The following is a 25,496-nucleotide window of genomic DNA, read 5'->3' as shown; positions in this document are numbered from 1 at the left end:
ACTTTTCGGTGTTTGTTTAGGATCCTGTTTACCCACCACCTTATCCCTCCACCCATCTCGTTTCATTTGCTTTAGCCTGCTTTAAAGTGTCTGTCCCAAAATACTGTGTCTGTAAGGATACTCACTCAGTAACAAAACGCTTTTGTGATGTAATGCGTTTTTTTTAACTAAAGAAAGTTTTTTATATTTAAACCAAGTAACATAGCTACATAATAACATCTATAGAGCGCTTCATACCACACTTGTGTGATTTCTAGGTATGGTGAATAATAGAAGTTACTTTCGTACATTTAAAACATTACATCTCAAAGAATACATACCTTCTTCTGCCATGATGCACTCCAGATCTGTTATAGTTGCACTGCTTAAAGGGCTACGTTTCGCCATAACATCTATTTAATTCTATTTAAGCCTATGTAGATCCGTTTCACATTGTACTGCTATATGTGAGTAGAGCAACTGTGCAATGTAACCATTTGCAAATATTTATTTGATAAATTTGCAACAAAAAAACCATGACAGTAGCAGCTGTCACAAGTGACAAATACATATTTAAAGTGCTGGCTAAAGCAAATTCACAACTATCCAAAGTACATTTTAAGCGCTTTCTAAGTTAATGTACAGATTATTGCTGTAACTTGAGGGGGGTGATAATTCCACAAGGTTATGCACACGAGTGATATTTATCAGTAAACTATCATTAATCATTTACACCCACCACCCCCTGGAAAAAGGAGTTCAGTTTATTTGTAGGTTCTCCTGTATTGAAGATTGCAGTCCAACAAAGGCCACAGTGTGGTAATAAAAGTTGTGCACTTTTAATTACAAGAGAAAGAATAGAATCTGAACGATTAACCATAGGATCCTGTCGAGGATCACCAGAGCACCAGAAACTCGCCGAATACCAGACCTTTCTGGGCGCTCAAACACAAAGGCAGATGTTGAACTGGTACTGAGCATCGTTACCTCCACAATAACTTGTGCTATACAAGAACTTTCTGCCCCTAAGTTCTAAGGAATACATTGAGGTGCTTCAGCACCACCAACGGCACTTAAAATAGCCCGGTGCCCAGAACGCTCTTAAGTCTCCGAGATACAGAACCCTTTGCGCTCTCGTGGCCTGTCCTGAGCTAGGCTTTGAGGCTGGGTTAATGCAATGCAAGTTGGGCACCTTGAGTACCAGGAGGGTAATTAAAAAAATCAAGCCGGCTTAATGTCACCAAGAGTTGACACGTCATTTCAGAATGGTATTAAAATAAACAGGAGCTGAGCCCAGACTTTGAGGGACGCTTGAGAAGCCAACTTACTACACGCCACCCTGTCAGTGTTTTCCATGGCTTCTCGTCTCCTTTGCTTCATGTGGGCTCCACAAGTTAGGGCCTATTTGATGAGGACAGCCACATCACATGCCAGGATAGGGCTGAGGCTGACCTTTCTTCATACATCACTCCTAAAGCGGGGAACTACCCCCCGCACCACATTAGAGCCCTCTCCTCTCTTCTTGACTTCCACAAGAATCTGAAAACCGGACTGTTCAAGTATCCCCTTGAGACAAGCTTCACTCTCCTGTGTAGCATGAGGATACCCTCAAAGGTGATAATGCGCTATAAAAATAAACATAACATACCCAGCTCTATTATGGCTACCGATAGGGCTAGGGGTGGCTTTGCTGAAACCACATCACTGCCCAAGCAGACACCAATCTTTAACATGTCTGCCCTGCATAAAGCATGGCTATTGCATTGTGCATGCTTGAAGAAGGCTGAAATCAGGGGCACCCTCATAAAAATGCAATGCCATTGAACCATGTTCATGCACCGTTGCCTATGCTCCCGACATAAGCACTACGGGCTGTCAGCACACAGGCCGCAGCAATGTCAACAAATGAAATGATGGATCTGTCACTTCCTCTGTGTTCATGAATGCCACTCGAGATGCACAGAGCAGCTTCCCTTTCTGTGCTTTCTAGTGGGCCAGTGCCCTGGCACCCTCTATGCACCAGCCGCCACTGTTACAGAGAAAGAAACAGAGCAAATTGATTTTTCCCCAGACTTCTAGGGTTGTTTACAACTGAGTGGATCTCATCTTAGTTTGGCAGAGATCCCTCCCTGCTAAACTCCTGGGTCTTCCTCTTCATATAGAGATGGGGTTTCTGGCCGCAGAACTTTAGCGGGCTCTGTCACCAGAAGCCCCTGACTTGGGAATCCATCCACTGCATGATCTCCAGGTTTCGTTGGCAGCTGCCGCTCCCTATTTAAAGCAGGGCGGACAATTCTTATTTTCCTTGTGTGGATCCACCATATCGCACACACGGAGAAAAAATACAATGACTTTAAAGCTCAGCTAGGAACTTCACGTCTGTCATGGTCATTTTTACTTTGTTTTTTAGCAACAAACTACAGCTTTGGGGTCTTTATTGTTGAAAGGCAAAATGAGAATTACAAGTGGCTGCAACAACATGGCTGCCCGGTTGGCATGAAACAGTTCATCCACCGCCCCAGTGAATACACTTTCAACAAAGAGATCTGTTGTAACTATGGAGTCTTAGGGGCATAATATGGAATTGTGGGGTGTCCTGGACAACGAAGGGACAGTTGTTTGAAGGGTTGGCCCAGTGGTGGCTGTGCTGTACATGGTGGATGCAATAAAAAGAGCTGAACTAATTTTGTGGCATATTTACTCTCTCAACAGGATCCCCTCCAGGCTGGCAAAGTTCTCTACATATGATGGAGTGATCCGCTGTTGGAGGAGGGCTGGGTCATGGCCTCCGTGACCCAGCAGGCTGTACGCCAAACAATATATCAGGCCCTCGATCCTACTGTTCACATATGAAATAGCATTTGCAATACAATCGGTCTCGCATTGGTGAAAGTTTGAGCTACTAACTTTTGCTTTGTGGTTTATAAGCATTTTACATTGCTGGGCAAGCTACTTAATGCCAAGACATTTAAACCAACTCAACATTAATTACATCATTTTGTTTCCATTTATGATGCTAAATAAAGGGCACAACTCCTACAGTACGCCCCGTGGGACAATACAGAACTGCAGCTTGTTTTTCTATCGGCCATATCCCCTGGAGCTTTTTTTATTGCAATTGGAAAGGCTGATATTACCCTTTTCGGTATCCAAAAACATATATTCTAAAGTTTATAATTATTTTTTTGATTTAAGCTAAATAAAATATGGGTAATATTTCCAAATAGTTAATCGCTACTGTGCTATAAATGAAAGCATGTGTGTACCAGTTGAAAGGAAAACAATAGTTTTCTTTTTGTTCAAATCTGTTTTTATTGTGAACACAGCGATAAGCCTACAACCCCGTGTCGGGGCCGGCCGCGCATAGAAGAACTTGAAGGCGTGAGCAACCAGGGGGGGTTGGAGCATTAACACAGCGCCCTGCCTACAACCCCCAGAAGGGGCCGGCCGCGTGGCTTAGAGGTAGTGATAGCAAGAGGTGGTCATGTGTGGGTGCTGCATCGTTGTGCGGGGGAGGCGCGTATGGAAGTAAGAGCTGTAGTGTCACATTTTCCAAAGGCCCAACGGGGCCCAAACTGCCCCGTAGGGGGGCGGAAGCCAGAGTGGCAAGTAGGAAGGAAGAAAAAGTCGGAAGAAGACTGAGCAGTAGCGAGAGGGAGAGGGGCCAGAGGGGAAGATATCAGTCGCCGGTTGGGGGGCAAAAACGCACAAGCGGGTGTGCGGTGAGTTAGAGCGCAACAGCGCCTGCGCTGGGGGGAGCAGTTATGGGCCTAGTCTGCTCGGGTCAGCAGGGATGAGGGCGTCCTCGAATAACTGCAGAGCGCGAAGCCTGGGGGGCATGTGGCGGGCATAGCTGATGAGGTGTCACTTCCCTGATGGCTTCGGAGCAGTGACATATTCAAAGCTAGAGTACAGTCTGGATTTCTTAAGTCAGTTTTATGAACCAAAGAAAAGCTAACAAGCTGGAGTGTTTAAACTGTTTATCCCCACAACGGCCCCAACAACGCTAGGATGCCTGGCTTCACCTTGGGGTGCCCAGGAGTGGGCACCTCACAGGTAAAGGTCAGGAAGGGTTCCTCAGCGGTATTCGTACAAGCGCCGAGATGCCTCCGGGTAGTCGTGCGCTATACAAGTACCTCTACATTAGCTTAGTCACATTTTTGAGTATTTTCTCAGCTCGACAAAATGCATTGGAAAGGTACCTCCTTTGTTGAAATTTGCAAAAAGAAGAGGTTTTGAAAAAAAAGGGTGGTGCACATGCGACTCTTTTGTCCTGGCATGGTGACAACAACCGAAATTTGCAGCAGTGGTCATTTTTTGAGTTTTCGGCGTGAACAGGGTTGTAAGTACCACCGGCGGAGCATGCTCGTGTATTGTCAGTGGGGCACGTGTGGTTGCTGGCTTGAGCCACGTGCTGCTCCTTCCCAGTTGGCTTGCCCTTTGCATTTGTCATATTGTAGGTGTGTGAAAGAGGCCATTAGGTGGATCCTTTGGCACACTCTCATTGGGGCAATTATTGCTGCTGTACTGCACCGCCTCTTGCAGGACTTTGCATTTGTGTAAAACATTGCTACTTGCCTCAATCGAATAAATATGTTGTTTGAGCCTTGGGCTATGTCTATCTAAGGGTTCTGGTGTTGGTGGCATCTGTTGTTGGTCTCTTTTCTTAAAGCTGGCAACTGTTCCTAGACAGTGGTTAAAGTGCATAAAAAACAAGTCCCCTGACATAAGTGCAGCACCTTTGAGGCGAACAAAGGGAGACTCCAACATAGATCCCCAGAGTGACAGGATGTGGTGCAGCAGTCAGAGCTGCCGACTCGGGAGCTGGGGATCCGTGTTCGAGCCTTGGCTCAACATTCTGTGAATCTGAGCCAATCCCTTAATCTTCCCCTTTGCTGCACTAAAATGTACTGATTGTAAATTTTAAAAAAAGAGCAGCAATTTTGGAGGGGTGTTGGGGGCAGACAATCAGTGTTGTTGGTGGGGTGAAGGGGTGGGGGTGGACGGTAATATGTACTAATTTAAAATAAAACAAAAAACTACGATATTAGAGGGGTGTTGGGGGTGGGGTGGCCGGCACGCAGACATTAAGTGGACAGGCAAATGAAGCTGCTCAAGCAAAGTAAACAGAACACTTGAGCAGAGGCAGGACAGCAGAGAAAAGAATGCTCTCGTAGCTCTCTAAGTAGACTGGCGAAGAGCACATGTAAAAGAGGCAGTCCTCATGGGAGTATTCAAAAGTTCAAAAGGAGGGACAACTAAGAGTATTCACCAATGAAAAGCCAGTATTTCTAAAGGACAGCAAGAGAAACTAAGGAAAAAGATGGGCGTTTTCTGAAGCCCATATCCTAGATACAGCATGTCTCTTCGAGACAGCTAATACAGCGCATGCGCTGCCTAGGCGAGACCTACAAATGGATCAACCTTTAGTTTGTCTCCATTTGCAGTAAATAATGATGTTGATTACTTTCAGGAATCTGATACCCAAAGGTACATGACTTAAGAAATATGAACTTTAGAACTTTTCCTCATAACCCCCAAATCCTCGACAAACTGACCAACACCTGAGTGATGGTGATTCGACTGATTATGAAAGTTCTTGAAATGCATGTGACTTCTCTCCATTTATTAACTTGGTGTGCTCTGGATTTCTATAATCTACCTCTCATGTTTTATCTGTTTAAGTCAGATGCATTTTGAAAGAAAAGATACAGGATATATCTCAGTAACTTAAATGGAAGTCATATATCCTCATGCTCCACTGAACTGTTAGTCAACCTACCAGGTGATATCGCAGGGAGCAGCCTATCTTTTCCTATAGGGTTTTCCCTATGTTTCTACATTTCTGCCAAACATAAAATTCACAAATAATACCACAGGTTCTCGTAAGAGTCTGCAACAGTCACATTACCTCCATGCATAGGCATTACGCTCTATATGTATATGATAGTGGCACAATAGTGCATTTACACTTTAAATCTTTTTCTTTTCTTTTTCCCTACAGGGATAAGGTTTATTCCTATTGAGACAATCCTTGCCCAACCTTCCCCATCAATTCTAATGGGGTGTTTCGTCCTCTTTCCCACAATGGATCCTACTTCACGCCCACCTTTAACAAGACTACAACGAGGAATTGCAACCTTGCAGGCAAAATATTTGTGAATGCCAAAATGTTGCAAGTTTCTGGAATCTTACTTATTATAGCTGGGGTTTTAACTTGGAACCCCCACCACTGTGAGGTTTACTTCCAAGTAAAAATTCACTGCAGTGGTGTAATTTTACAGGTCCATAAATCCCTTTGTGAATATCGTATTGTGAGAATACGAAACGTGAATTTTCAATAACAAATTCAGCCATCTGTGCGCCTAAGTTCTATTAAAGAGCACAACGGGCTTTGTGAACTGGGCCTGGACGCTCTTTTCATCCCCTCGGTGGTTCTGGCTACAAGCAGTTTCCAGAGCAGGAGATTTTTCCAGTGTTGTCCGCCAGCAGGGAGACTGTGCAGGAAGCAGCTCTTCCAACACTGAACAGCATCAACGAAAGGCCACAGTTCAATCAAAGTGCACTGGCCTACGAGGGGCAAAATCCGCTCCATGCCGCACGTGATAACTAACACGTGATGTGGTTTGTCTGTTTAACGTTGAAGAATGGACGTTTTTGGCTAAAAAAACATCCTCTTTGAGTGCATATTTAGTTTAGAATTTGTATCTGGGAAAGGGAGGGTGCTAAAATATTAACGCATAGAATATAAAACAAATTTGATTCAAATTAACGTATTCCAAAGTTCAAGCCACATAGTTGAGAGAAAGAAAGAAAAGGAAAACGAATAAAGCTACAAGCATGTGTATCGTATTACTTTAATGTGGAGGGAGCAGCTCCACTAAATGAACTTTCATCTGTCAGCAGTATCATATCAGAGAGCAGGCCAAACTTAAATATATTAATTTTTTTCGAAAAATGTATTTTTTGGTTTGCTTGTCTTCTTACTTCATAAATAATTTTAATTTCAACAAAAGTTTGTAAGCTTTCAACATTTTGACACATTTGTCCATTCCATTCTGCCATGTTTCTTGCATTTTGACAACCTGCGAGGTTTATGGAAAGGTCATGCCAGTTTATTCGGAACATTGGTGGTGTATCCCTTACTGTATGTACATTTGAATCATGTATGTATCTGTGCGATGTATAAAGAATGTGTCTTATTGGTGAGCAATAGAGCAGTGGACATCACAGGGTTGGAACTGGGAGACAATTCGTGATCATATACATGATGCAGAATTTAACATATTTACACTAACAACTATATGACATTTACTGTGGTAAATTCCTGTAAAAGAAACTGAAGAGGCCAACGTTTTTCTATAAGCCCTGCACCACCTCTGTCTCTTTTCCACAACACACACTTCGGTTTGTTTCTCACACTTTTATATCCAAACATTGCCTTCTGTCATTGTTTTCTTATATTTCTCTTCCTCCTTAATCCCTTTTCTACAATTCACTGTCTTACTCAGGGACACACACTGATGATAAAAATATCTCCAGCTCCTTAAAGTGAGTGTCGGCACTCCCCACCTGTACAAATTAAACACTCATATTTACAATTCAAGGCACTGGGGGATTAACAACCAAAACTCGCTCATTTGACTTCATTTTCCACGGTCAGCAAGAAGGAGAGCACAGTACACTTCCTCTCTGGTTATTGTTTTGTTTGATAATGCGGCATGATAACCATAGGGAAGACAGGTGCATCATGGAAGTGTGAGTCAAGCACAAGGACAACCCTACTCATGGAAAAGAGACCGGTGTAAACTAAGCTAAATACTCAGTAAAAAAATATAGAAAAGAGACCAACGGCCCTACGGATTCATTGCGAGGTCGATAGGTGCGGCCCATGGAATGTATCATTAACATGATTTGTCCGGCGGTTTTTAAACAGAGAATTAAATGAACATTAATCGGGGCCTATGGTAACGGAAGCTACAAATAACAACTGATCGCTTTGCAGGGTTGCGGTTTATTGTATGATTGGACAGGCGCCCCCCGCGCCTAGGGGAGGGGCGCCCTTAGTTGCGCCAAGGGGCTGAGCCTCCTCCGGGCCCCAGGACAAAAAGAAGGGGGTTGGTGGTAATGACTTTGTGACGTCAGGCATGGAGAAACGAAACCTATGGGAAACAAAACTTAACAAGTATTTAAGGCTGTGCCCTGGGGAGTTTCATTCTCTTTGTCCCCTTAGGCTGCAGCCTGAGCTTCAGGAGCGTCGTTGACCACCCACCCACCCGGCAGAAGAGCGTGGCTTCACGGAGGCGGAGCGCTGACAGTTAACAACAAAGAGGGATGCACAACAATGGAGATGCAGCCATTCGTTGGACCCAGGAGGGGGTAGATTCCACTGGTGTAGTGGGTCGGCGGGGAGGCGGGACCGACCTGCCGGTGGTCCTGGACTTTAGTGCCCTAACCCACAAAGTATGGACTGAGTAGTATCTTGGGGAAGCTGCCTGTGTTCAGGTACCCCGGTGGGCCGGTGCGGCATGCGGTGCCCTGGATGTCAAGTAACTGTTGGCTGTAGTGCGTTGGGGCCTGCCGGCGCAATGTGCGCAGCACAATGGGACATTGGTGGCCGAAACGGGCCAGGTAAAATGTACGGCCCAGTTCTATTGTACGGCCGACACTTAAAGTTAAAGTGTAAAGTTTAAATGTACGGCCAAGTTGTGTACGGTCGAGTTAAAGTTAAAGTGTAATCTTGTACCTAATTTCCTTACTGCCATTGACATGTGATGCAGCTAAAGTGTGATGCTGTGAATAATTGTTATATATCCAAGAAGGATACCTTTCTTTGGTAATGGTCTGTGGTAAATTGCCTAATCGCCTAGAGTAATGTGAATAAAAAGGCTACGCCGTGGACAACAGACCCTGATTCTGAGAGTTATTGGGCGTAGCGGGCGGTAAGGTGAAGGAATTTGGGGAGGAGGGAATGCCACGTTGTGCGCATACTATGGTAGGGATTCCGTATTTATTTTTGAATACAGTGAGAAAAACGAAACATGTGAAACTATTAACTTCTTTTGGGGAGAAATACATTTGCAGGACTGACATAGACACTGTAGGAAGATTTTGCTGATAAATATGCAGCCAATGAGGATACATTCATCCAATGCCAGAAGACCTGCTACATTTATATCACTTCGCTATTAAAGGAAAGTTTGCTTACACTTTGTAAAATCTCTTAGACTCCTAGGTTACCCCTCCTAAAATTTTAATTATTAAAATATATCATTCTTTAAATATTTCATACATTTTTACACTTTAGTACATAAAAGCATACTAATTGAATCATTGCAGCATTTTAGTGTTAATAGTATTCATGACCATAGGTGCAATCTTTCCGAAACTAGGGGGCATATTACTAAGCATGGGCGAATTTTGCGAATTTGCAATCCGTGAATTTGCAGATTTGCGAATTCGCAATCCGCAAAATTCACAAATTCGCGCAAATTTGCAGATTTTTTTATTTTTGCGAGTTTGCGGGTGTTCGCTGGGCAATTTGCGTGTTCGCGGGTGTTCGCGAGGCGCTTTGCGTTTTCGCGGGGTTTTTTTTGCTGGTTAATCACTGCCACCCTCTCGTTTTTTATGCCCATCTGCCCTCTGTACCTCTCGTTTCTGTGCCCTTCTGCCCTCTGCCCCACACTCATTTTTTGTCCCTTTCTTCCCTCTGTCCCACTTTTGTGCCCTTCAGCCCTCAGCCCCACTTAGAATGGCGCTGGTGAGCTGCCAGCGCCATTCTAAAATAGCTGCAAATAGCTTCAACAGGAAGCACTAATAGATAAAGTAAAGCAGGTGCTGGAGTTGAAGGTCAAATTAAGTTACACAATAATTAATCACCCCAAGTTTGGGGTGATTAATGATTGTGTAACTGAATTTGAGCAGCACCTGCTTTACTTTATCTATTAGAGCTTCCTGTTAAAGCTGACTTTTGTAACTATTTTAGAATGGCTCTGGCAGCTTGCCGGCGCCATTCTAAAAGAGTTACAAAAGTCAGCTTGAACTTTTGACCCAATCCGTTCCGCTGGTGGATTTTGCGGGAAATTTGCGAATCTCGCGGATTGCGAATTTACCGAAAATCCGCAAAATCCGCGAGCGGAATGGATTTTCCGCCCATGCTTACATATTACCAAGGGCCTTATCGCCGCTTTAGCGGGAATTTTTCCTGCTAAAGCGGCGATAATTTTATCGCCCTATTACCTAGCTGTCGCTAACACCAGTTAGCGACAGCTTTAAGGAGATAGCGATCATCTTGGGACCCACTTTGCATGTCAGCGATAATTATCGCTAATGACATGCAAAGTGGGCGTGCCAAGATGTTAACAACTTAAAACAGTCGCTAACATCGCTATCTCATATTATCTACTTTTGGAAATATTCCGCTAAGCGCGAATATCTCCAAAAGCTAACGCCTGCCAAAAGCAGTTCTTAGTCATGTTATCCAATGGAAGGTGGAAAACATGGCTAAGAGCATTGTCATGATAAGCATGAATATCGCAGATTTTTCAGCGATATTCATGCATTTCGCAGTATTTTAACCGCTTTTGAGATAAACCTTGATAATATCAAGGTATCTCAGCGGTAAAAATCGTCATTGCGCGGCGATATAATTTTACCCACTAACCATGCATAGCGATAATTATCGCTATTGCTTGGTAATATGCCCCCATATTACTTACCATGTTTCAACCTAGAATACCTATATAATATATCCCTGAGTGTGTCATCATCCTTCCGGCTACCTGTTCCACTAATTCTTTAGTAGCTCAACCCGTGGTCCTGTGACACTGACCACCAGAATCTGATTTAGCCACGCCCTCAAATACGTATAGCATGCATTAAACCAAGGTACCTCGCATATTCTATGCGTCCTAAATGAGAACGTTTTGACCCCACTTGCACTGATGATTTATGTTCTAATTATTTTAGGACTTCATTGCATTGATATTTCCCTATTTCCTCCTAGCAATGCTCTTGTAACACACTCTTGAATGTATAAGATGGAGGCATTCTAAGAGTGCTCCCATGTTTGTTTTCAAATATAGCGTCATCTATTTGAGCTGGAACGTAGCAAATGCACACTTTTCTGCATATTGACAGCACACACCTATAGGATGGCTCCCAACATATGAAGCGCACATGTATATATGTGTTTTTGTGACTGTCACAACTGAAAAAAACTGTCATGTGTCTGGCCAGATAAAGGATTAAAGAAGGAAATGCTTCCGTTGGCTCCGCCCAGTTTTGCCTCTTGAGGACTTTTGACTGCTGAGGATTAAGTAATTTAATATAGTGGCTCCAAAGCAAATGGCACAACCAAAAGTCCCTGAAAATGTAGCACGAGAGCATGATTTCACTTGCCTTCCCTTGCTTTATGAAACACGGCATCTTGTATCATTTCAGGATCTTGTTTCATTTCAATAGTATTTTATTTGTCACTGCCTAGGTTCTCATGACTGTGCTCTAAAATACTCTAGATGGTACATATTCTCTTCTTGCTTGCTGCTGATGCCAGCCATGTATATAATACATTTAAAGAAGTGGTTAAGTGTATTGTTTATGTCTTCGCGTTTTGCAGTTTTGTTCTCGCCTTATTTCCATAATTGCACAAAATTCAGTCATTACCAATTTTAAGCAGATGGTTGGACTGAAGATCCGCTTCATACGCTCCATTGAGCAAACGCAGAACTATGATGATGACAATGTTGATAGGAATTACTTTATGCCATCACTTATCACTCAAGATGACCTTTTCCCATTGCCAGCTGCATTTGTCTGTAGTTTTGATGGGTGTTTTCACACTTATAATGATGACTTAGGTCGCAGATGCTGTTATGCTTGTTGCTGGTGATATCACAGACAGAGGCGGGATGGGTGCAACGGTGCACACTCGTGTGTACCTAGATGCTTGATATGTGAGAGTAAGCCCTGCATACCAACAATTAGGCCTATACATTACCCCATTTGTTTAATACATTCTACGCGGTGACTATTGTACGGAATACTGGCCCAGGTGTGTAAAGCGTGTAGTCAGCAGGTGATCAGGTCAGAACTTGATGGCAGGGATCATTGCTCTAAATACAAAAAAAATAAAGTCTCTTATTTTGTTTTTATTATTAGAATGGCAATGGCTTTGAGTGGTTGGCCCTGTTTCAGGTGGTTTACTGTGCAGGAACTGATGTATTAACATCTGATTATTACCCGCAGGTGTTTGAAGATCAGAACGTTCTTGTTTGGACATCTCAAAGCGCCAAGAAATTAGTTGTCTTGCATTTCTGTGAGGATCATGGCTCTTCCTTTCCGAAAAGACTTTGACAAGTACAAGCACATTGATGAGGATGAGATTCTTGGAAGGCTGACGTCTGAAGAACTGAAACAGCTGGAGCAGGCTTTAGAAGAGCTCGACCCAGAAGTAAGTATTAAAGCAGTGAACTCTGGAAATACAAGAATCAGCATTTTTACTTATCACAATAAGAGGTATGCACAACACTTATGGCTAAAGATGGACTTTCTTGCTGTCTGAGATATGCCGGTATGTCATCGAAAGTAGGGATCTTTGACTTCTTTGGAGTGGATCATATCTATGTAATCCATTTGAGAATATAATTCTTCTTTAAATCTGATTTGATCACTCTCCAAAGCAGTGTAGATCTCATTCATACACTTTCCCATTCAGTCAAATAGTCACTGACATTGTCTCCTAAGTGAGGTTATGTTATCTCCATTTCGCATAACATCTCGGCTGTCTTATTGGCTATGGGAGATATGAAAGTAAACACTATTACTGTGTGGCCTTCTAACAAAGAAGATCTTGCAAAATCTACTGCACAGCTTGGATGAAAGGTCGCTGCTTAGCGGCGTCACCCATTTTATCCTGGACCTCTGAGCTTTTTGCCACTATTAAATACGCGTCGCATTTTGTCACTTAGGTCGCCAATTGTGGAACGCACTGTTTCAAAAACTACTTATCCTTTAGCAATTGTTTTGTAGGCAGCTAGATGTACATCACCAGTACATCCTACATTTGCCCCAGTAGCCTAAAAAGCCGGAGGTTAATCCTACACTGATGTACTCCAGCTGAGGGTGCAATTCATTGCCAACTTCCACAATCCGAATGTTAAAATATGTCCCCTGTTGCTCTCCTACTGTGATGATTTTGCAATAAGAAGATAAATATGTCAGTTTGTACATTGACTTGGCCTCCTCTTTCTTGGCGGCTGTGCCAAGCAGTGACCCTGATCCAAGTATATGTAAAAGGCAATCCTGTATAATAAAGTAAGACATGTGCCACAACAAACAAGTGCATATGTAACAGAGAAGTGCAAAATAATAAATGAGATTTGAGAGGTGTTGTGTTTCTGTTTACTGTGACACCAACCATGCTAGGTATATGACAAAAATGGATACCATAGCTCTTTATAATCTAGGTTCATGTTTCACCTCATTCAATTTCAAGGTCCTTCCAACTAACTACAGTTTAAAGCATCTAAGCCCTGAATATTTTACCTTCAGAAATAAAAGTGAATTAAAAGGATACACCTGCAATCCTGGGCCCATCTGTCGAAACATTAAAAGGGTATTCATTTATTTATTCAGTGTTTTATATAGCGTGGACATGACCCGGATAGGGTATCAGAGCGCTTCACATTTACATAGCCTTCAACTTTCAACAGCAGATTTGTAATGACCTTTAAGCAAAAGTAACAAGTGTAAATCAATTTGAGAGAGAGACATTTGTGCTTACAAAAACATATACACATGTTCTAATGACTACAAGAGACCGATTAGTATTATCATAGTATGTGAACAGGAAAGTATCCTAACGGAGTCTGGTCTACTGTTGTTATGGGAGGAATTTGCTTATAAGAAAAGTCTTAGCTTCTTTTTTGAATGCTGAAGTGGATGAAATTCTTCTAATGCTCGGGTGGAATGAGTTCCAACTTCTTGGACTCAAGGCGCCATATCGGTCTCTTACAGTACCCAAGGAATCTGGAGTTACCGAGGAATGGTCAAAAATCCCTCTTGGAAGGATTCCTGCAGCTGTTGTATATAGGATGTCAGTAGCTAGACGAAGTAGGAGGTCTATGCACGATAAGGTTTTCGCATTGGCTGAAGTGTGCATATAGCGTCTCTCTGTTGGGTGTCAAACATCACAGAAGCCCAGGAAGCCCATCCACGACCTCAGTAGCTTGGACGGCTCTATATGGTGCCTTGTGGGGGAAGCTGATGTATCTTATGCTGGGTTCAGTATACCATAAAAGTCCACCCCTCCAAGATCGTGACCCCAGGTGTCAGACTCATCACTAATCCTATTTCTAAAGTTTGCACCTGCGACTGAGGTTGTATTTAAGTGCATAGGATGTTATAAAGTTTTTCCTCTACAAGCCTTCGAGTCCCACATAACAACCACTTGAGTCATAGAGAGTACGTGCCACCACTAGCAGGAAGTGCCTATGGAGAAGAATAGGTGCCCCCTGGATCTCCTGTTGAACCCTGCATGGAAGTCCCACCCATATTCAAATCTATGGAGAAAGTGGCAGTTGGAACCCAACAGGTGGGTTTCCTGCTGCAGCAATATTTCGGGGGCGAGGCTTTGGTGAACCCTGAGAACCGCTATGCGCTTGATGTGGTTGAGGAGGCAATTAACGTTCTAGGACATAACGTGACATCTAGCCATGGGGACTATAGTTCAATTAGCAACGAGGTCTGTTGCAGGGAGGAAGTGCCTGAAGTGGCGTGTATGTAGACAGAGTGCAAATATGGTTGCAGAGAAAATAGTGTGAAGAACCATAACAGTCAATAACTGGAAATAATGAAAACTCTCCCAACTGCCCCCCACTCCACACTTCTACCTCAGAATCATCTGTCGCCCCTACTCCCCCCAAACAAAACCCTTGCCACCCAATACATGACAGGACATTAGAGGTGGACCTCCTCCTTTGTAGGATCACTGGCCTTCTTCTCATAGAGCGCTCCCTTAAGGAGCTTACACATGTGAGTCACCGCTGTCCCACCACCAGTCTAAGGGACTGCACAGAATGGACCCACTGCCTAGTCTATCTCCCTTCATGGCATTAGTCCCTTTGGGAATTGTCACCACCAAAAGCCAAGTAGATCAATCTCAGCCACATATAGCAATATGTGGCTGAGATTGATCAACTTGAGGAGACAGGGGGGACCACCCATGGATTTCCAGTTTCCAGGGTTGTCAGGATTAGTGTTTGACGAGTCTGGGAGGTGCCTGCACCGTCAGCTCCACCGTCTGGATTTTGTTCTCTGCCTCAGTTTCGATGTCCTTGGGCCCCCGTACCTGGTGCGGAAGCTGGGGGGTTTATGACAGCAGACCTCCCACTGCTTCGCCATCCACTCCCATGCATCCTATGGGCTCTCAAAAGATTGGAATTTGTGGACCACCTTCAATTTTGTTGGGGGTATAAGCATGTACTGCAAAGAATTCTCTCTCAGTTTTGTTTTAAAGGCATCCAAAAGTGTGCCCTCCTTCTGGATAATTTTTATGTAATCAGGAAACACCATGACACAAGTGGATTGGAAGTGTAAGGCCCCTTGTGTGCGTGCCGCGCCCAGTATGCTGTCACGGTCCCAGTGATTTAATAGTCTGGCAATTATGGGGTGCTGCAGTGTTCCCATAGGAGTACGTTTGTCGAGACAACAGTGAGCACGCTCCACCATGAACCACTGAGACAGCGCATCCTCCATGATCCATAACTTCATACAGTCCTTCAAAAAGGGTTCCGGGGTTGTGGTCCCCACCCTTTTAGAAAATCCCACTAAATATAGGTTATTTCACAGGGATCGGTTTTCCGCATCCTTCGCTCTGGTCTTCAACACCAGGCTTTTGGTGGACAAAAGCCTCGTCACTTTCACTTTAAGGTCAGCCATGATGTCTTCCAGGGTCGTACCCTACTCTCGGTCTCTGTGATTCTCCTGGCCACATTATGGAGGTCCTGGCAAAGGAGGGTTACATCCACTCCCACCTCCCCAATTTTTGTTTTGACTGCTTCACGAGACATATGGATCGCTTGCAGAATTGTTGCTACATCAGTGGAGCCTGGGACCTTCTGCAATGATGGTTTGCTGCAGCCAATTGCAGTGGCTCCACAGAGGGGGTAGTGTGCTGATTTACCTTGGACTAGGCATGCGACTGTGGCCCCTCTTCCTTGCCCATGATGGCGCAAGGAGCACTGTTACTCCAACCAGCACCTCACAAGGTCCCCTCATTGTCCTTAAGGGTGGAAAAAACCAGTGACTCCTTCAATGAGTTCCCGTACAGCCACTGCCATCCCCCCTCTCCTCTTTGAGGATGGCTCAGGCCCGATGCCAACCAGTCGTCAACAGTTGGAAGTGAGCTCAGCAATAACAGTACCCCCTAAGAATGGAGGGACAAGAACAGCCCCCGGCTCGCTTGCCCAAAGTGGTACAGAGGCAGCACAAACAGCCAGGGGCCCATGAACCCAGTCCTCAGCCTTCCCTCAGTGACTTGAAGGATGTATGGCGCTCCCCGCATGTGTGGCCCTCGTCTCCCTTTGCAAGACTCACTTCGGTCATCACCTGCTCCCATGCATTGATCGCTTGCCCAGGCGACTGTTGTCCACTTCAGCGCTTCTTAGGACTGGTCAAAGAGGGGAATAAACCTCCTGGCACCCCCCGGTTTCCAGGAATTGGATGGTGATAGAACGAGCAGTCGGGAGGTCCACACCACACTTGCAGTCACCCCCATCCCCATGAGGGTGGGAGGGGGGCACCTCGCCGTGCTTCATGGACAGGGCCAGGCCGCCCCCACTAGGCACAGTAATGCCATGCATTGGTGTGGGTGCCTTTGGTAAAGGCTGCACCTTCTGCCTCCAACACAAAAGCTATCCTACTGCAAGGTCCCAGAGGCCCGCACGCCACACTGAAGTGAGCATGGCTGCACAATCCTCTGGGAGTCACACGGAAGGATCGATGGCTCAGGGCTGGCCGGTCTCTCTAGGGCCCTTCAGGCTGGCGTCATGTTCATGGTCCCATTCACTGTAGCCCGGGCTCTGTCTGCGAACATGCAGAGCCGCCACTGTGTCTTCAGCGGCCTGGGCCTTGGCGGGAGCAAAGCAGAGAACCACACGGGGCATGGGGCAGAGAGGTGGCAGGATGGTGGTGGATGGCTGAGAAGGTGTGGGAACGTTTTCAAAATGCACCCTTCATTTTAGCCTAACATGAAAATACTCTTACTAACTTTTTTCGAGCTAAATAAACGGTTTTATTTTTCTCTATACTTTATCAATTGAAGTGGAAATCTCCATATGATTCAGTATATGGAACCCTAAAACAATTGTTAAAAGGACAGCCTTGCTTGAGGTTGAAAAAGGTGTATTGATATTGATTCAAATCTTGAGTCATAAAGGCAAATAAAAATAAATGCGCATAGAACTTCAGGTTTTTTTTCTCCACATGGTCCTTCTTGACGAGTCCCAAAGTTCCTCCTCCCGATTTCGTGGTTCTTCGTCGATCTGATACATCATGCTGATCCTGGAGGCCTCTTCTCTCTCGGGTGATCCTTTTTATTCTCCTTCACCAGGTAGGGGCTCCTTGAAACAGGAGATGGTTCTTTATGCACACTACAGGTCGTACAACCCTTCCAATCAGACGGGGCTTTCACCCTGTACTGGCCCGTGTCTGCCTTTTCTCACACTAACTACCTTTGTGGCTTGGTCCCAGAGGAGAGGGCACAGGTGGGATACCTTGCAACAGGGCTGCAAGTCAAGATGTGTTTTCACTTACGGGGAATGCTTCATGCAAACATGTGTTGTGGCACACCAAGCAATATCGTGGTTATGATGCCCCACAAAGCTCTCTTACGGGCAAATGAAAAGTGTATAAAATAGTTGGAGAAACTGTACAGACTGCTTTGTAGATTTATGATTATAGAGTGACATAATTTCCTTATGGATCTAAGATTCGTATGCAAAGTATCTATATGATACTTATATTTACTTACCCATTTGGATTTAATTCTTCACAGAGACAGGGCTTATCTTCCAAAGTTCATTGCTGAAACCTGCATGACAGAAAGTAACATCTGGTGAAACTGATCACAGCAGCGCTTAACGTTCATTTCTGTTATTAAAAAGATAAATTCTGATTTGTACATGTTATAGGAAGATTATATGAAGGGTCAACTGAACAGAAAAAAGGAAGATTATATGAAGTTTGAACTGAACAGAAAATAGGAAGATTATATGAAGGTTCAACTGAACAGAAATTGAATGTTATCCTGACTATGCAAATAAGGTGACAGAAAAATCCCTAAATAATGTTACAGAATTATTTTTAGTTAAAGGCAATTATAGGATTGTCGTAATTACTTTAGTACATTGTGAGTATGTCAACTTTTTGCACACTGACACGTTTTTGTAAATCTCCAGCCCCCGAAATCAAACTCTTTTCTTTTGTTTTAAAAATGTTTATTTATGGTATTTACACATACAAACATAAAACAGGGAAAAACTGTGTATGGGTAGCCATCCTATGCGTTACAGGGTAAGTGGTACATAGTAAGTACTTGGGGTGGCCCCCTTTTTTGTTTGGCTATCCAGTTTTATGGTAGGCTGTAAGTGGAGTGGGAGAAAAGAAGAGAAAAACAAAGAAAAGAGTGAATAGGTAAAGAGAGAGAGAGAATACAGGGTAGATCCTACAGCATCCTCGAGCGCCTTGGCGGTGGTGTTGAAAAGTGGTAAGTGTGTTCTCCACATAAAGTTACATTGGTTTTCCAAGATTAATATCCATTCTTCCCAGATCATAAAATGGTGGACAGAGACATCTTACAACTATATTATATTTAGTGCTGGGATTCAACCCGAGACCCGCCATGCCGGAAGAACCTTAGGACCAGAGGCACTTGCCTAACAAAAATTGTTTTAAACTTGAAGAATTATATTTTCGTACTTGAGATATTGTTAAATATATGGAAACGACACTTGTCTACGTGACTTAGCCAACTTAGCCTTGAGAAAGCCCCGGCGCAAATCGCCAAGAGGGGGCGAAACACGTGTCGGCTGTCCTTGTTCTATGAATGAAAATAAAAATAAAGGAAAATAAAGGAACTGCACTGCAAACAAAAATGTCTCTGTCCACCATTTTATGATCTGGGAAGAAGGGATATTAATCTTGGAAAACCAATGTAACTTTATGTGGAGAACACACTTACCACTTTTCAAAACTGTTTCTTCAATTGAAGCTCAAGAGGTCCAGAGCTTCGAGTGTGTCTCCACCCACCTATCAACATTACTTATTCAAGTGTTGTTCAAGCCTTAAAATCCCTGGACCTTTGCTACCCCATTCACGCCTTGGCGGTGGTGTACCTTTTCATTGTTTGATATATTTTTTTTTATTGTTCGGTAGTTCTTTTGGTGGGTCGGCTTTAGGGAGGGTCCGAAGGGGCCAAGCACTTGTCCAGTGATTCCCATAGGTGTCTGGATGTAGTTTTCAGTGGTGAGTATCTTATCGCTAGGGAGTCAGCTCCTCTTAGGTAAGTGACCCAGCTAAGCTAGCCGTTGTAAGATGCTTTAGAGGTGTCCCTCCAGTTTGTTAGTACTAACTTGGCCGCGGCGATTAGGAGAAGGTCCAGTAGTTCCCTTTCTCCCTCTGTGGGGAGCTCCATTCGGATGAAAGCCGTAGTGATCGAAGCAAAGTCTCTCATTATTTTAAATTTGAATACATTGTCTAGAAAGTCAAACACTTTCCCCCAAAACCCATTGAGTGTCGGGCACAGAAAAATCAGGTGTTCTAGGTTGCCTCTGTTTGTGTTGCAATTCCAGCAGGTGGGGCTGTCTCTGAGTCCTAGTTTTTGTAGGCGGGCTGGAGTCCAGAATGTTTTATGTAAGAGCCATAGTTTGGTCTGTGCGAGGGCTGGGGGAATCTTGATTTTTGTGGCTGATGACCATAGGATGGACCACTCTTGGTCGTCCAGTGGTTAGTGCATGTGGTCATTCCAGTATTTTTTTGTTTTATAATTGATATTAGATTTCTGCGAGTTGAGGGTTTTATAAATGCGTGATACCTGATGCCCTAGTTTGTTTATGTTGGTTACATATTGGAATAATGATGGCTTTGTTTTTGTTATTTTGAATCAAACTCTTTTTCAATAAAATATATTAAATATTCATAGTAGGTCCGCATTACGCATTTGTAACATGATTCAATTAATAACATCTCCCCTGGATCACAAAAATATTGCTCTATACAGGGATGAGTTACTCCTGTACTTCTCGTGCTCTGCTCCTGAATCTCCAAAGTTAGCCAGGAGTATTATTACAAGAGTAAGTCACAGTAAAATCTTTGTGAATCTTGCACATTTATTTATAAAGTTTTATATAGTGCAAACTTGACCCAAGAGGGTATCAGAGCGCTTTACATTTAAAATCGTAGCAATACAAGTTACATCAGATACAATCATATCTAATGTTGGATCTGAGTTCTAATTATTGAACAACGTCAGAGTTTTCAGACCGGGTGATTAAGCAGTGAGGGTTGAGAAGGTTTGAACGTTTGGGTGAGGAGGAAGGAGAATGCTGTGGTGCCTAGTGTGAGATATAGGTAACAGATTAAAATGATGTACTCCCACTGTACAAACAGTGGGGTGGGCTCACTTGGACTACTGCGCTCTTTCTCATTTCCAGATCTGCAGAAGAACAGTGACAGAGTAGAAAACATCCAAAGAACAGCCAGTTTGATGATGCAACATAGGCACCACCAATAGTACAAACAGATGGAGAAATGTATACCTAAGTATTACTTTTGGGATACTCACATAGATGAAGGCATGTACACCAAGTCTAGGCTGTTTCAGTAAACCATATTATGGAATGATTGTGGGTTCTTATAATAATGCAGTTATCAGTGGTTTAAAAGTAAGATTCCTTTCACCATTCTGTGCGAGGGCCTCAAGGCTGGTTTATGTCAACAATGCATTCCCAAGTCAGCTACTAACTGGTATGCTCAGGTCAGGTCCTCCAACCTTTTTCCATGGAGCAACTTGCAACGCTCCCGTTAACTGCAAGCCCCCTCCCCACTTTCCCATATTTCCCCCCTTTTCTCAGTTGTAAGTTAAGGCTCGCTTGTAGGATTGGAGTGCTATCTCATCAGTCTCCCTTTTCTACACTTCTTGCATGGTTTAAATAGGAAATGTAGAAGAGGTGCTAAAATCATCTTTCTTTGCAGTGATCAGTAGCCATGTAAGTTTTATCAGAAGTGTTGTAAACCAGTTTACAGGAGTTGGACAATTATATCCACGATGGCTCCAACAGATCAGTGATGAGTCACATGCTAATTTACAACTACGCTGTCTCTCCTCCTAGAAGTCAATAGGCCTCCTTGGATAACACAGTCCTACATGTGTTCAAAGTTTACTTCTGGAAATGTCAGATGGCATGCTCATCTGCTTCTACAACTACCAGTATGTAACCAAGTGAAAGAACATGTCATTAAATTACTATATCTTGTGCCAGCTCCTGTTTGTCCTTATTAGGACATTATGCCAGAGGACAGTCTGTGAAGTGGAAGGAATACTACGGAGTGGTGGAGAAGAAAGATTGACAGCATTTTGGGTCTACTTCACTTCAGGCAAGCGAGCAGTAAACAGTCACTAATTTTACACAGATCTCTAGAAAAGTGAGAAGTGGCCTGGGACATAAAGCTTTAGAGAATCCTGTGTAAAGGGTAGGACATATTCTGATTTCTTGTCTTTCAATATCTCCTCCTATGCTCTGTTTCGGTCATTTCATTCCAATCTTATTTTGTGCTTCAGACGTCTCTGAAAGGTGGTAGAAACTGGGCACTACCAATTGTAAAGCAATGTATTTATGCAAACATTTACTTGAAGTTCTTCACCTCATGTAGTATTTATTTGAATAGTGGGCATTGTGCAATTAAGACAAAGAGTCTCATTATATGTAGACTTAGCCTAGCTATTGTAAACACTTAAACATGTCAAGTAAACCCATGACAAGTCTGGCCACGGGAGAGGTCATGTGATCTCATCCTTCTGCAGAGGGCAATGGTGCCAAGAAAAACATGGCCCAGGGACATCCATCAACAGCACCTCCTAGATACAAACACACGGTCTCACCCTTGTTTATATTACCGCCATGTGCACCACAGTGTGTGTCCCACAGTGACGGTAGATCTGCTTTGTGTAGACAACCCAAAAACTGATAAATAGAATGGGATATCGGCTGCAGTGCTTTTGATTCCACTTGGGTGTTGTCTGCTAGTTGTGTATGAGATAAAGACTAAGTTGATTCATTCCATATCTACTGTGTGATGTTTGGTCAGAGCCTGGGATTCACCATGAGATTTGCCATGTTTGATTTGAAAGTATTGGTTACTATTGATTAGCACCAGTGATTTAACATTACTTATAACTTAGCTTGGTTTCTGCTTGCTGATCGCATCTGAACTGTCACTGCTCCTCATGGATACCCGAACTGGGATTTTAAAATACTCTGTGGCCTTGTCTCTTAAAATATGTTTGTCATAGGTGCCTCCGTATGCCAAGATCTCCCACCCCCAATGTGCCATGGTTGCCACTATGCCAGCATGATCATTTTACCATAGGTGTCCCCAGTTTTGCGACAATTACAACCAGTATGTCGTGTCTACATTTTTCAATGGGCGCCCCCCCTTATGACAATAATTACATTTCATATGCCGGCGACAGCAAAAGTTATCTTGAGTGTCCCCATAAGCCAAGAATTATCTTGATTAGGCCATGAACAGCAACAAACTCACACGCATAAAACATTCTAACAAACACACTCTTTCTCACTCACAAGCACTCTCACACTCACTCACTCTCTGTCTCATTGACTCTCCCTACCCTCAATCACTCTAACCCACACACTCTCGTTTACTCATTCTGATTCATACTCATTCTCACACAAATGATTCTCACTCTCACTTTCACAATCACCGACCCTCACTCGCACCTACTGGTAAAAATATAATGTGTTACGTCATCTTGACTGGGATTTGACAGGTTCTTTAGACAGCCACAATATTTCTATAGTATTCGTTATGGCTATAATCTGTGGAGTGTCTTTATTGCCTATGTATACATCATGAAAGGGTGTACACAGGACGCCTATATTATACAGGTCCTTTGCCACCTTTCTGTCACAAATAGTTTTTTACCCATACTTTGCATTTGCAGGGTGCTATTGTAGATAGTACAGCATGGTGGGATTCACACACACCACATCATACTGATTTCCCTAGTTTTCAGAAATGACAGTGGTCAGAAGGTTTCCATGGTTACTGATTGATTCTGCACCCAGAACCTGCAATCACCCCATGGAAGCTTTCCCATTACAGACACTCCCTGGAGTTTAGTGGGTGGATCCATGCGGATTCCCTTCCAAAACCAACACATGGCTGAAACCTTCACACGTGTGGCTCACTGGTTAGAGGAGGCATACCCTGAAGCAGAGGTCAGACCTGGGACCAGGGTTTGATTCCCGACGCGGCAGGGTTCGAGCCCAATTGTCCACGGACTTGATAATTCTCGCTTCGGTGCCCACTCTAAGCACAAGTTCACACTGTGCAGCTCTGGGCAATAAGCTTGCTTAATCTCCACAACGGCCTCCTGCGGCGGGATGCCTGGCTTTCACCTTGGGGATGCCCAGTACGGGTTATCTCACAGGGAAAAGCCAGGACTGGTTCCCAAGGCAAGCGCCGAGATGCCCAAGGGTAAGTCGAGCACTATATAAGAACGCACATACATACTTGGTACTCACTGGAGCACTCTGAAGATGGCCAAGCATCTGCAGGGATATGTTCTTGTTAGAGAAAGACTGGAGAAAAAACATATTTTGGGGAACAATTTCCGAAAATCCGACAAACTTTATATTCATCACTTTTTCCAGGCCAGCCATTCAGGGTGAAGGAGGTCAGGCAGCCAGTGGTTACAAGCTTAGGATGTGTACAGTTTGAAAATATATGATTGCGGTATGTTTCCATATGGCCATTTGGGGCAGATGGTAGATCATAGAATTGAGATCCATCTACCATCTAAAAAACAGCTTGCATCTGTGGGTGAGGTGAACACTTAGATAGGAACACTAATAGAAACTGAAATAGAAAGAGTGATGGAGACTGATAGAGAAACACTGATAAAAAGTTTCCAGTTTTTATTAAAATAAGGTTGTAAGTTAAAATGTTAACCTAAATACTTCTGCATGTCTGTTGCCAGAATTCACTCATGCCAGCTGGATTTCGACAAAAAGATCAGACGACAAAGGAAGCATCATCATCCTTTGACCGAGAGCGCCTCCTGGCATATTTGGAAAAAGAAGCATTGGAGCAAAAGGACAGAGAAGACATGGTGCCCTTTACAGGCGAGAAGAAAGGTACTTCACCACATTTAATACTACACACGTTGGATTTGTGTTAGTCTACATTGGAGTGTTCTTGCATTGGGTGCTCTGCGTATGCTCATGCTTGTGTATTCTTTTGTATGTTATCAGATGTGTACTTGCTTAGGATGGAGCTACGTCAGTCTTCTTAAACGCGTATCCATGGTGCTAACCAGTATGCATTTAGCGTTTATTGTATCCGTTGGATTATAAAACAGCAATTTTTTCTTGCTTTCGAGTAGTACTGTTATTTAATATTCTTAAAGTGTTTCTCTTGTTCTTGGTGCTGTATATTGAACATCAAAATTCAAGTACATCACGAAAATACAACAGTTCATGGCAGTGCAACGTCCTGTTAAAAAGCGCAAGACATTCATGTAAAGAGTAAGCAGAAGTTTGTCATTGGCGGGATGCAGCCAAACCAATGCCCACAAACCATGAACTGCCTGCTGTGCTGCATGTGTTTCCCCGGTTTCACCTGCCAGGAAGAGCCATACACACTTCATGAAAGGCACAAAATCGGTCAATTTCTATGGCTCATTTGCCCACCAGATTTGGATAATATTTATAGGGAAATCGTGCTTTACACGTAGATTGAGAGAAAGGTCCAATATTGCCCCCTTTGCAATATGTGAAGTCCTAATAAAGTATGTAGTGTGGGAAGACCCTTCCATTCGGGACCAGATACAATTTGTGAATGTACTTAGTACAACTGGGCTACATTTAAACCTTTGAATGGCTGAGGATGAAGGAGCGATGATTACACTATGTACCTGGTAATTAGTTTTTAATTTAGCCAGCAGACATCTTAGTTTCCCGAAGTCTGCATACACCAGCCAATGGATTTAACACAGAAACCAGCCACTACTTTTTCCTCACGAGTCCATAGGAAAATTGTAGGACGTAGTGCAAATATATGTAGAAGGGTGTATCAGAATAGAGTAGAGTTCCCCCAAAATATATCAGATCACTTAACTCAACGTTGGAAGCGCTATTGTTTAATCAAATATGCTAGAACTCAAAATCAACTTGCTACTCGCACGCACCATTTTCATAATAAGATTTGTGAAAGTT

At 43.5% G+C, this 25,496-nt stretch overlaps 1 protein-coding gene across 1 annotated transcript in view; it reads left to right on the top strand.

Moving 5' to 3' along the window:
• TMOD2 (tropomodulin 2) overlaps positions 1-25,496 on the top strand; it is a 307,731-nt gene that overhangs the window by 60,579 nt on the left and 221,656 nt on the right. Inside the window, exons 2-3 of the mRNA XM_086958298.1 lie at positions 12,226-12,430; positions 24,260-24,416. Of these exons, the coding sequence (XP_086814424.1) occupies positions 12,305-12,430; positions 24,260-24,416 (283 nt within the window). The 5' untranslated portion in view covers positions 12,226-12,304. The remainder of the gene's footprint in view (positions 1-12,225; positions 12,431-24,259; positions 24,417-25,496) is intronic.

This window comes from Lissotriton vulgaris, chromosome 2_1 (assembly GCF_964263255.1).
Source record: "Lissotriton vulgaris chromosome 2_1, aLisVul1.2, whole genome shotgun sequence".
Lineage (NCBI taxonomy): Eukaryota > Metazoa > Chordata > Amphibia > Caudata > Salamandridae > Lissotriton > Lissotriton vulgaris.
The sequence above is the reverse complement of the archived record's forward strand: the minus strand, read 5'-3'. Positions and strand labels throughout refer to the sequence as shown.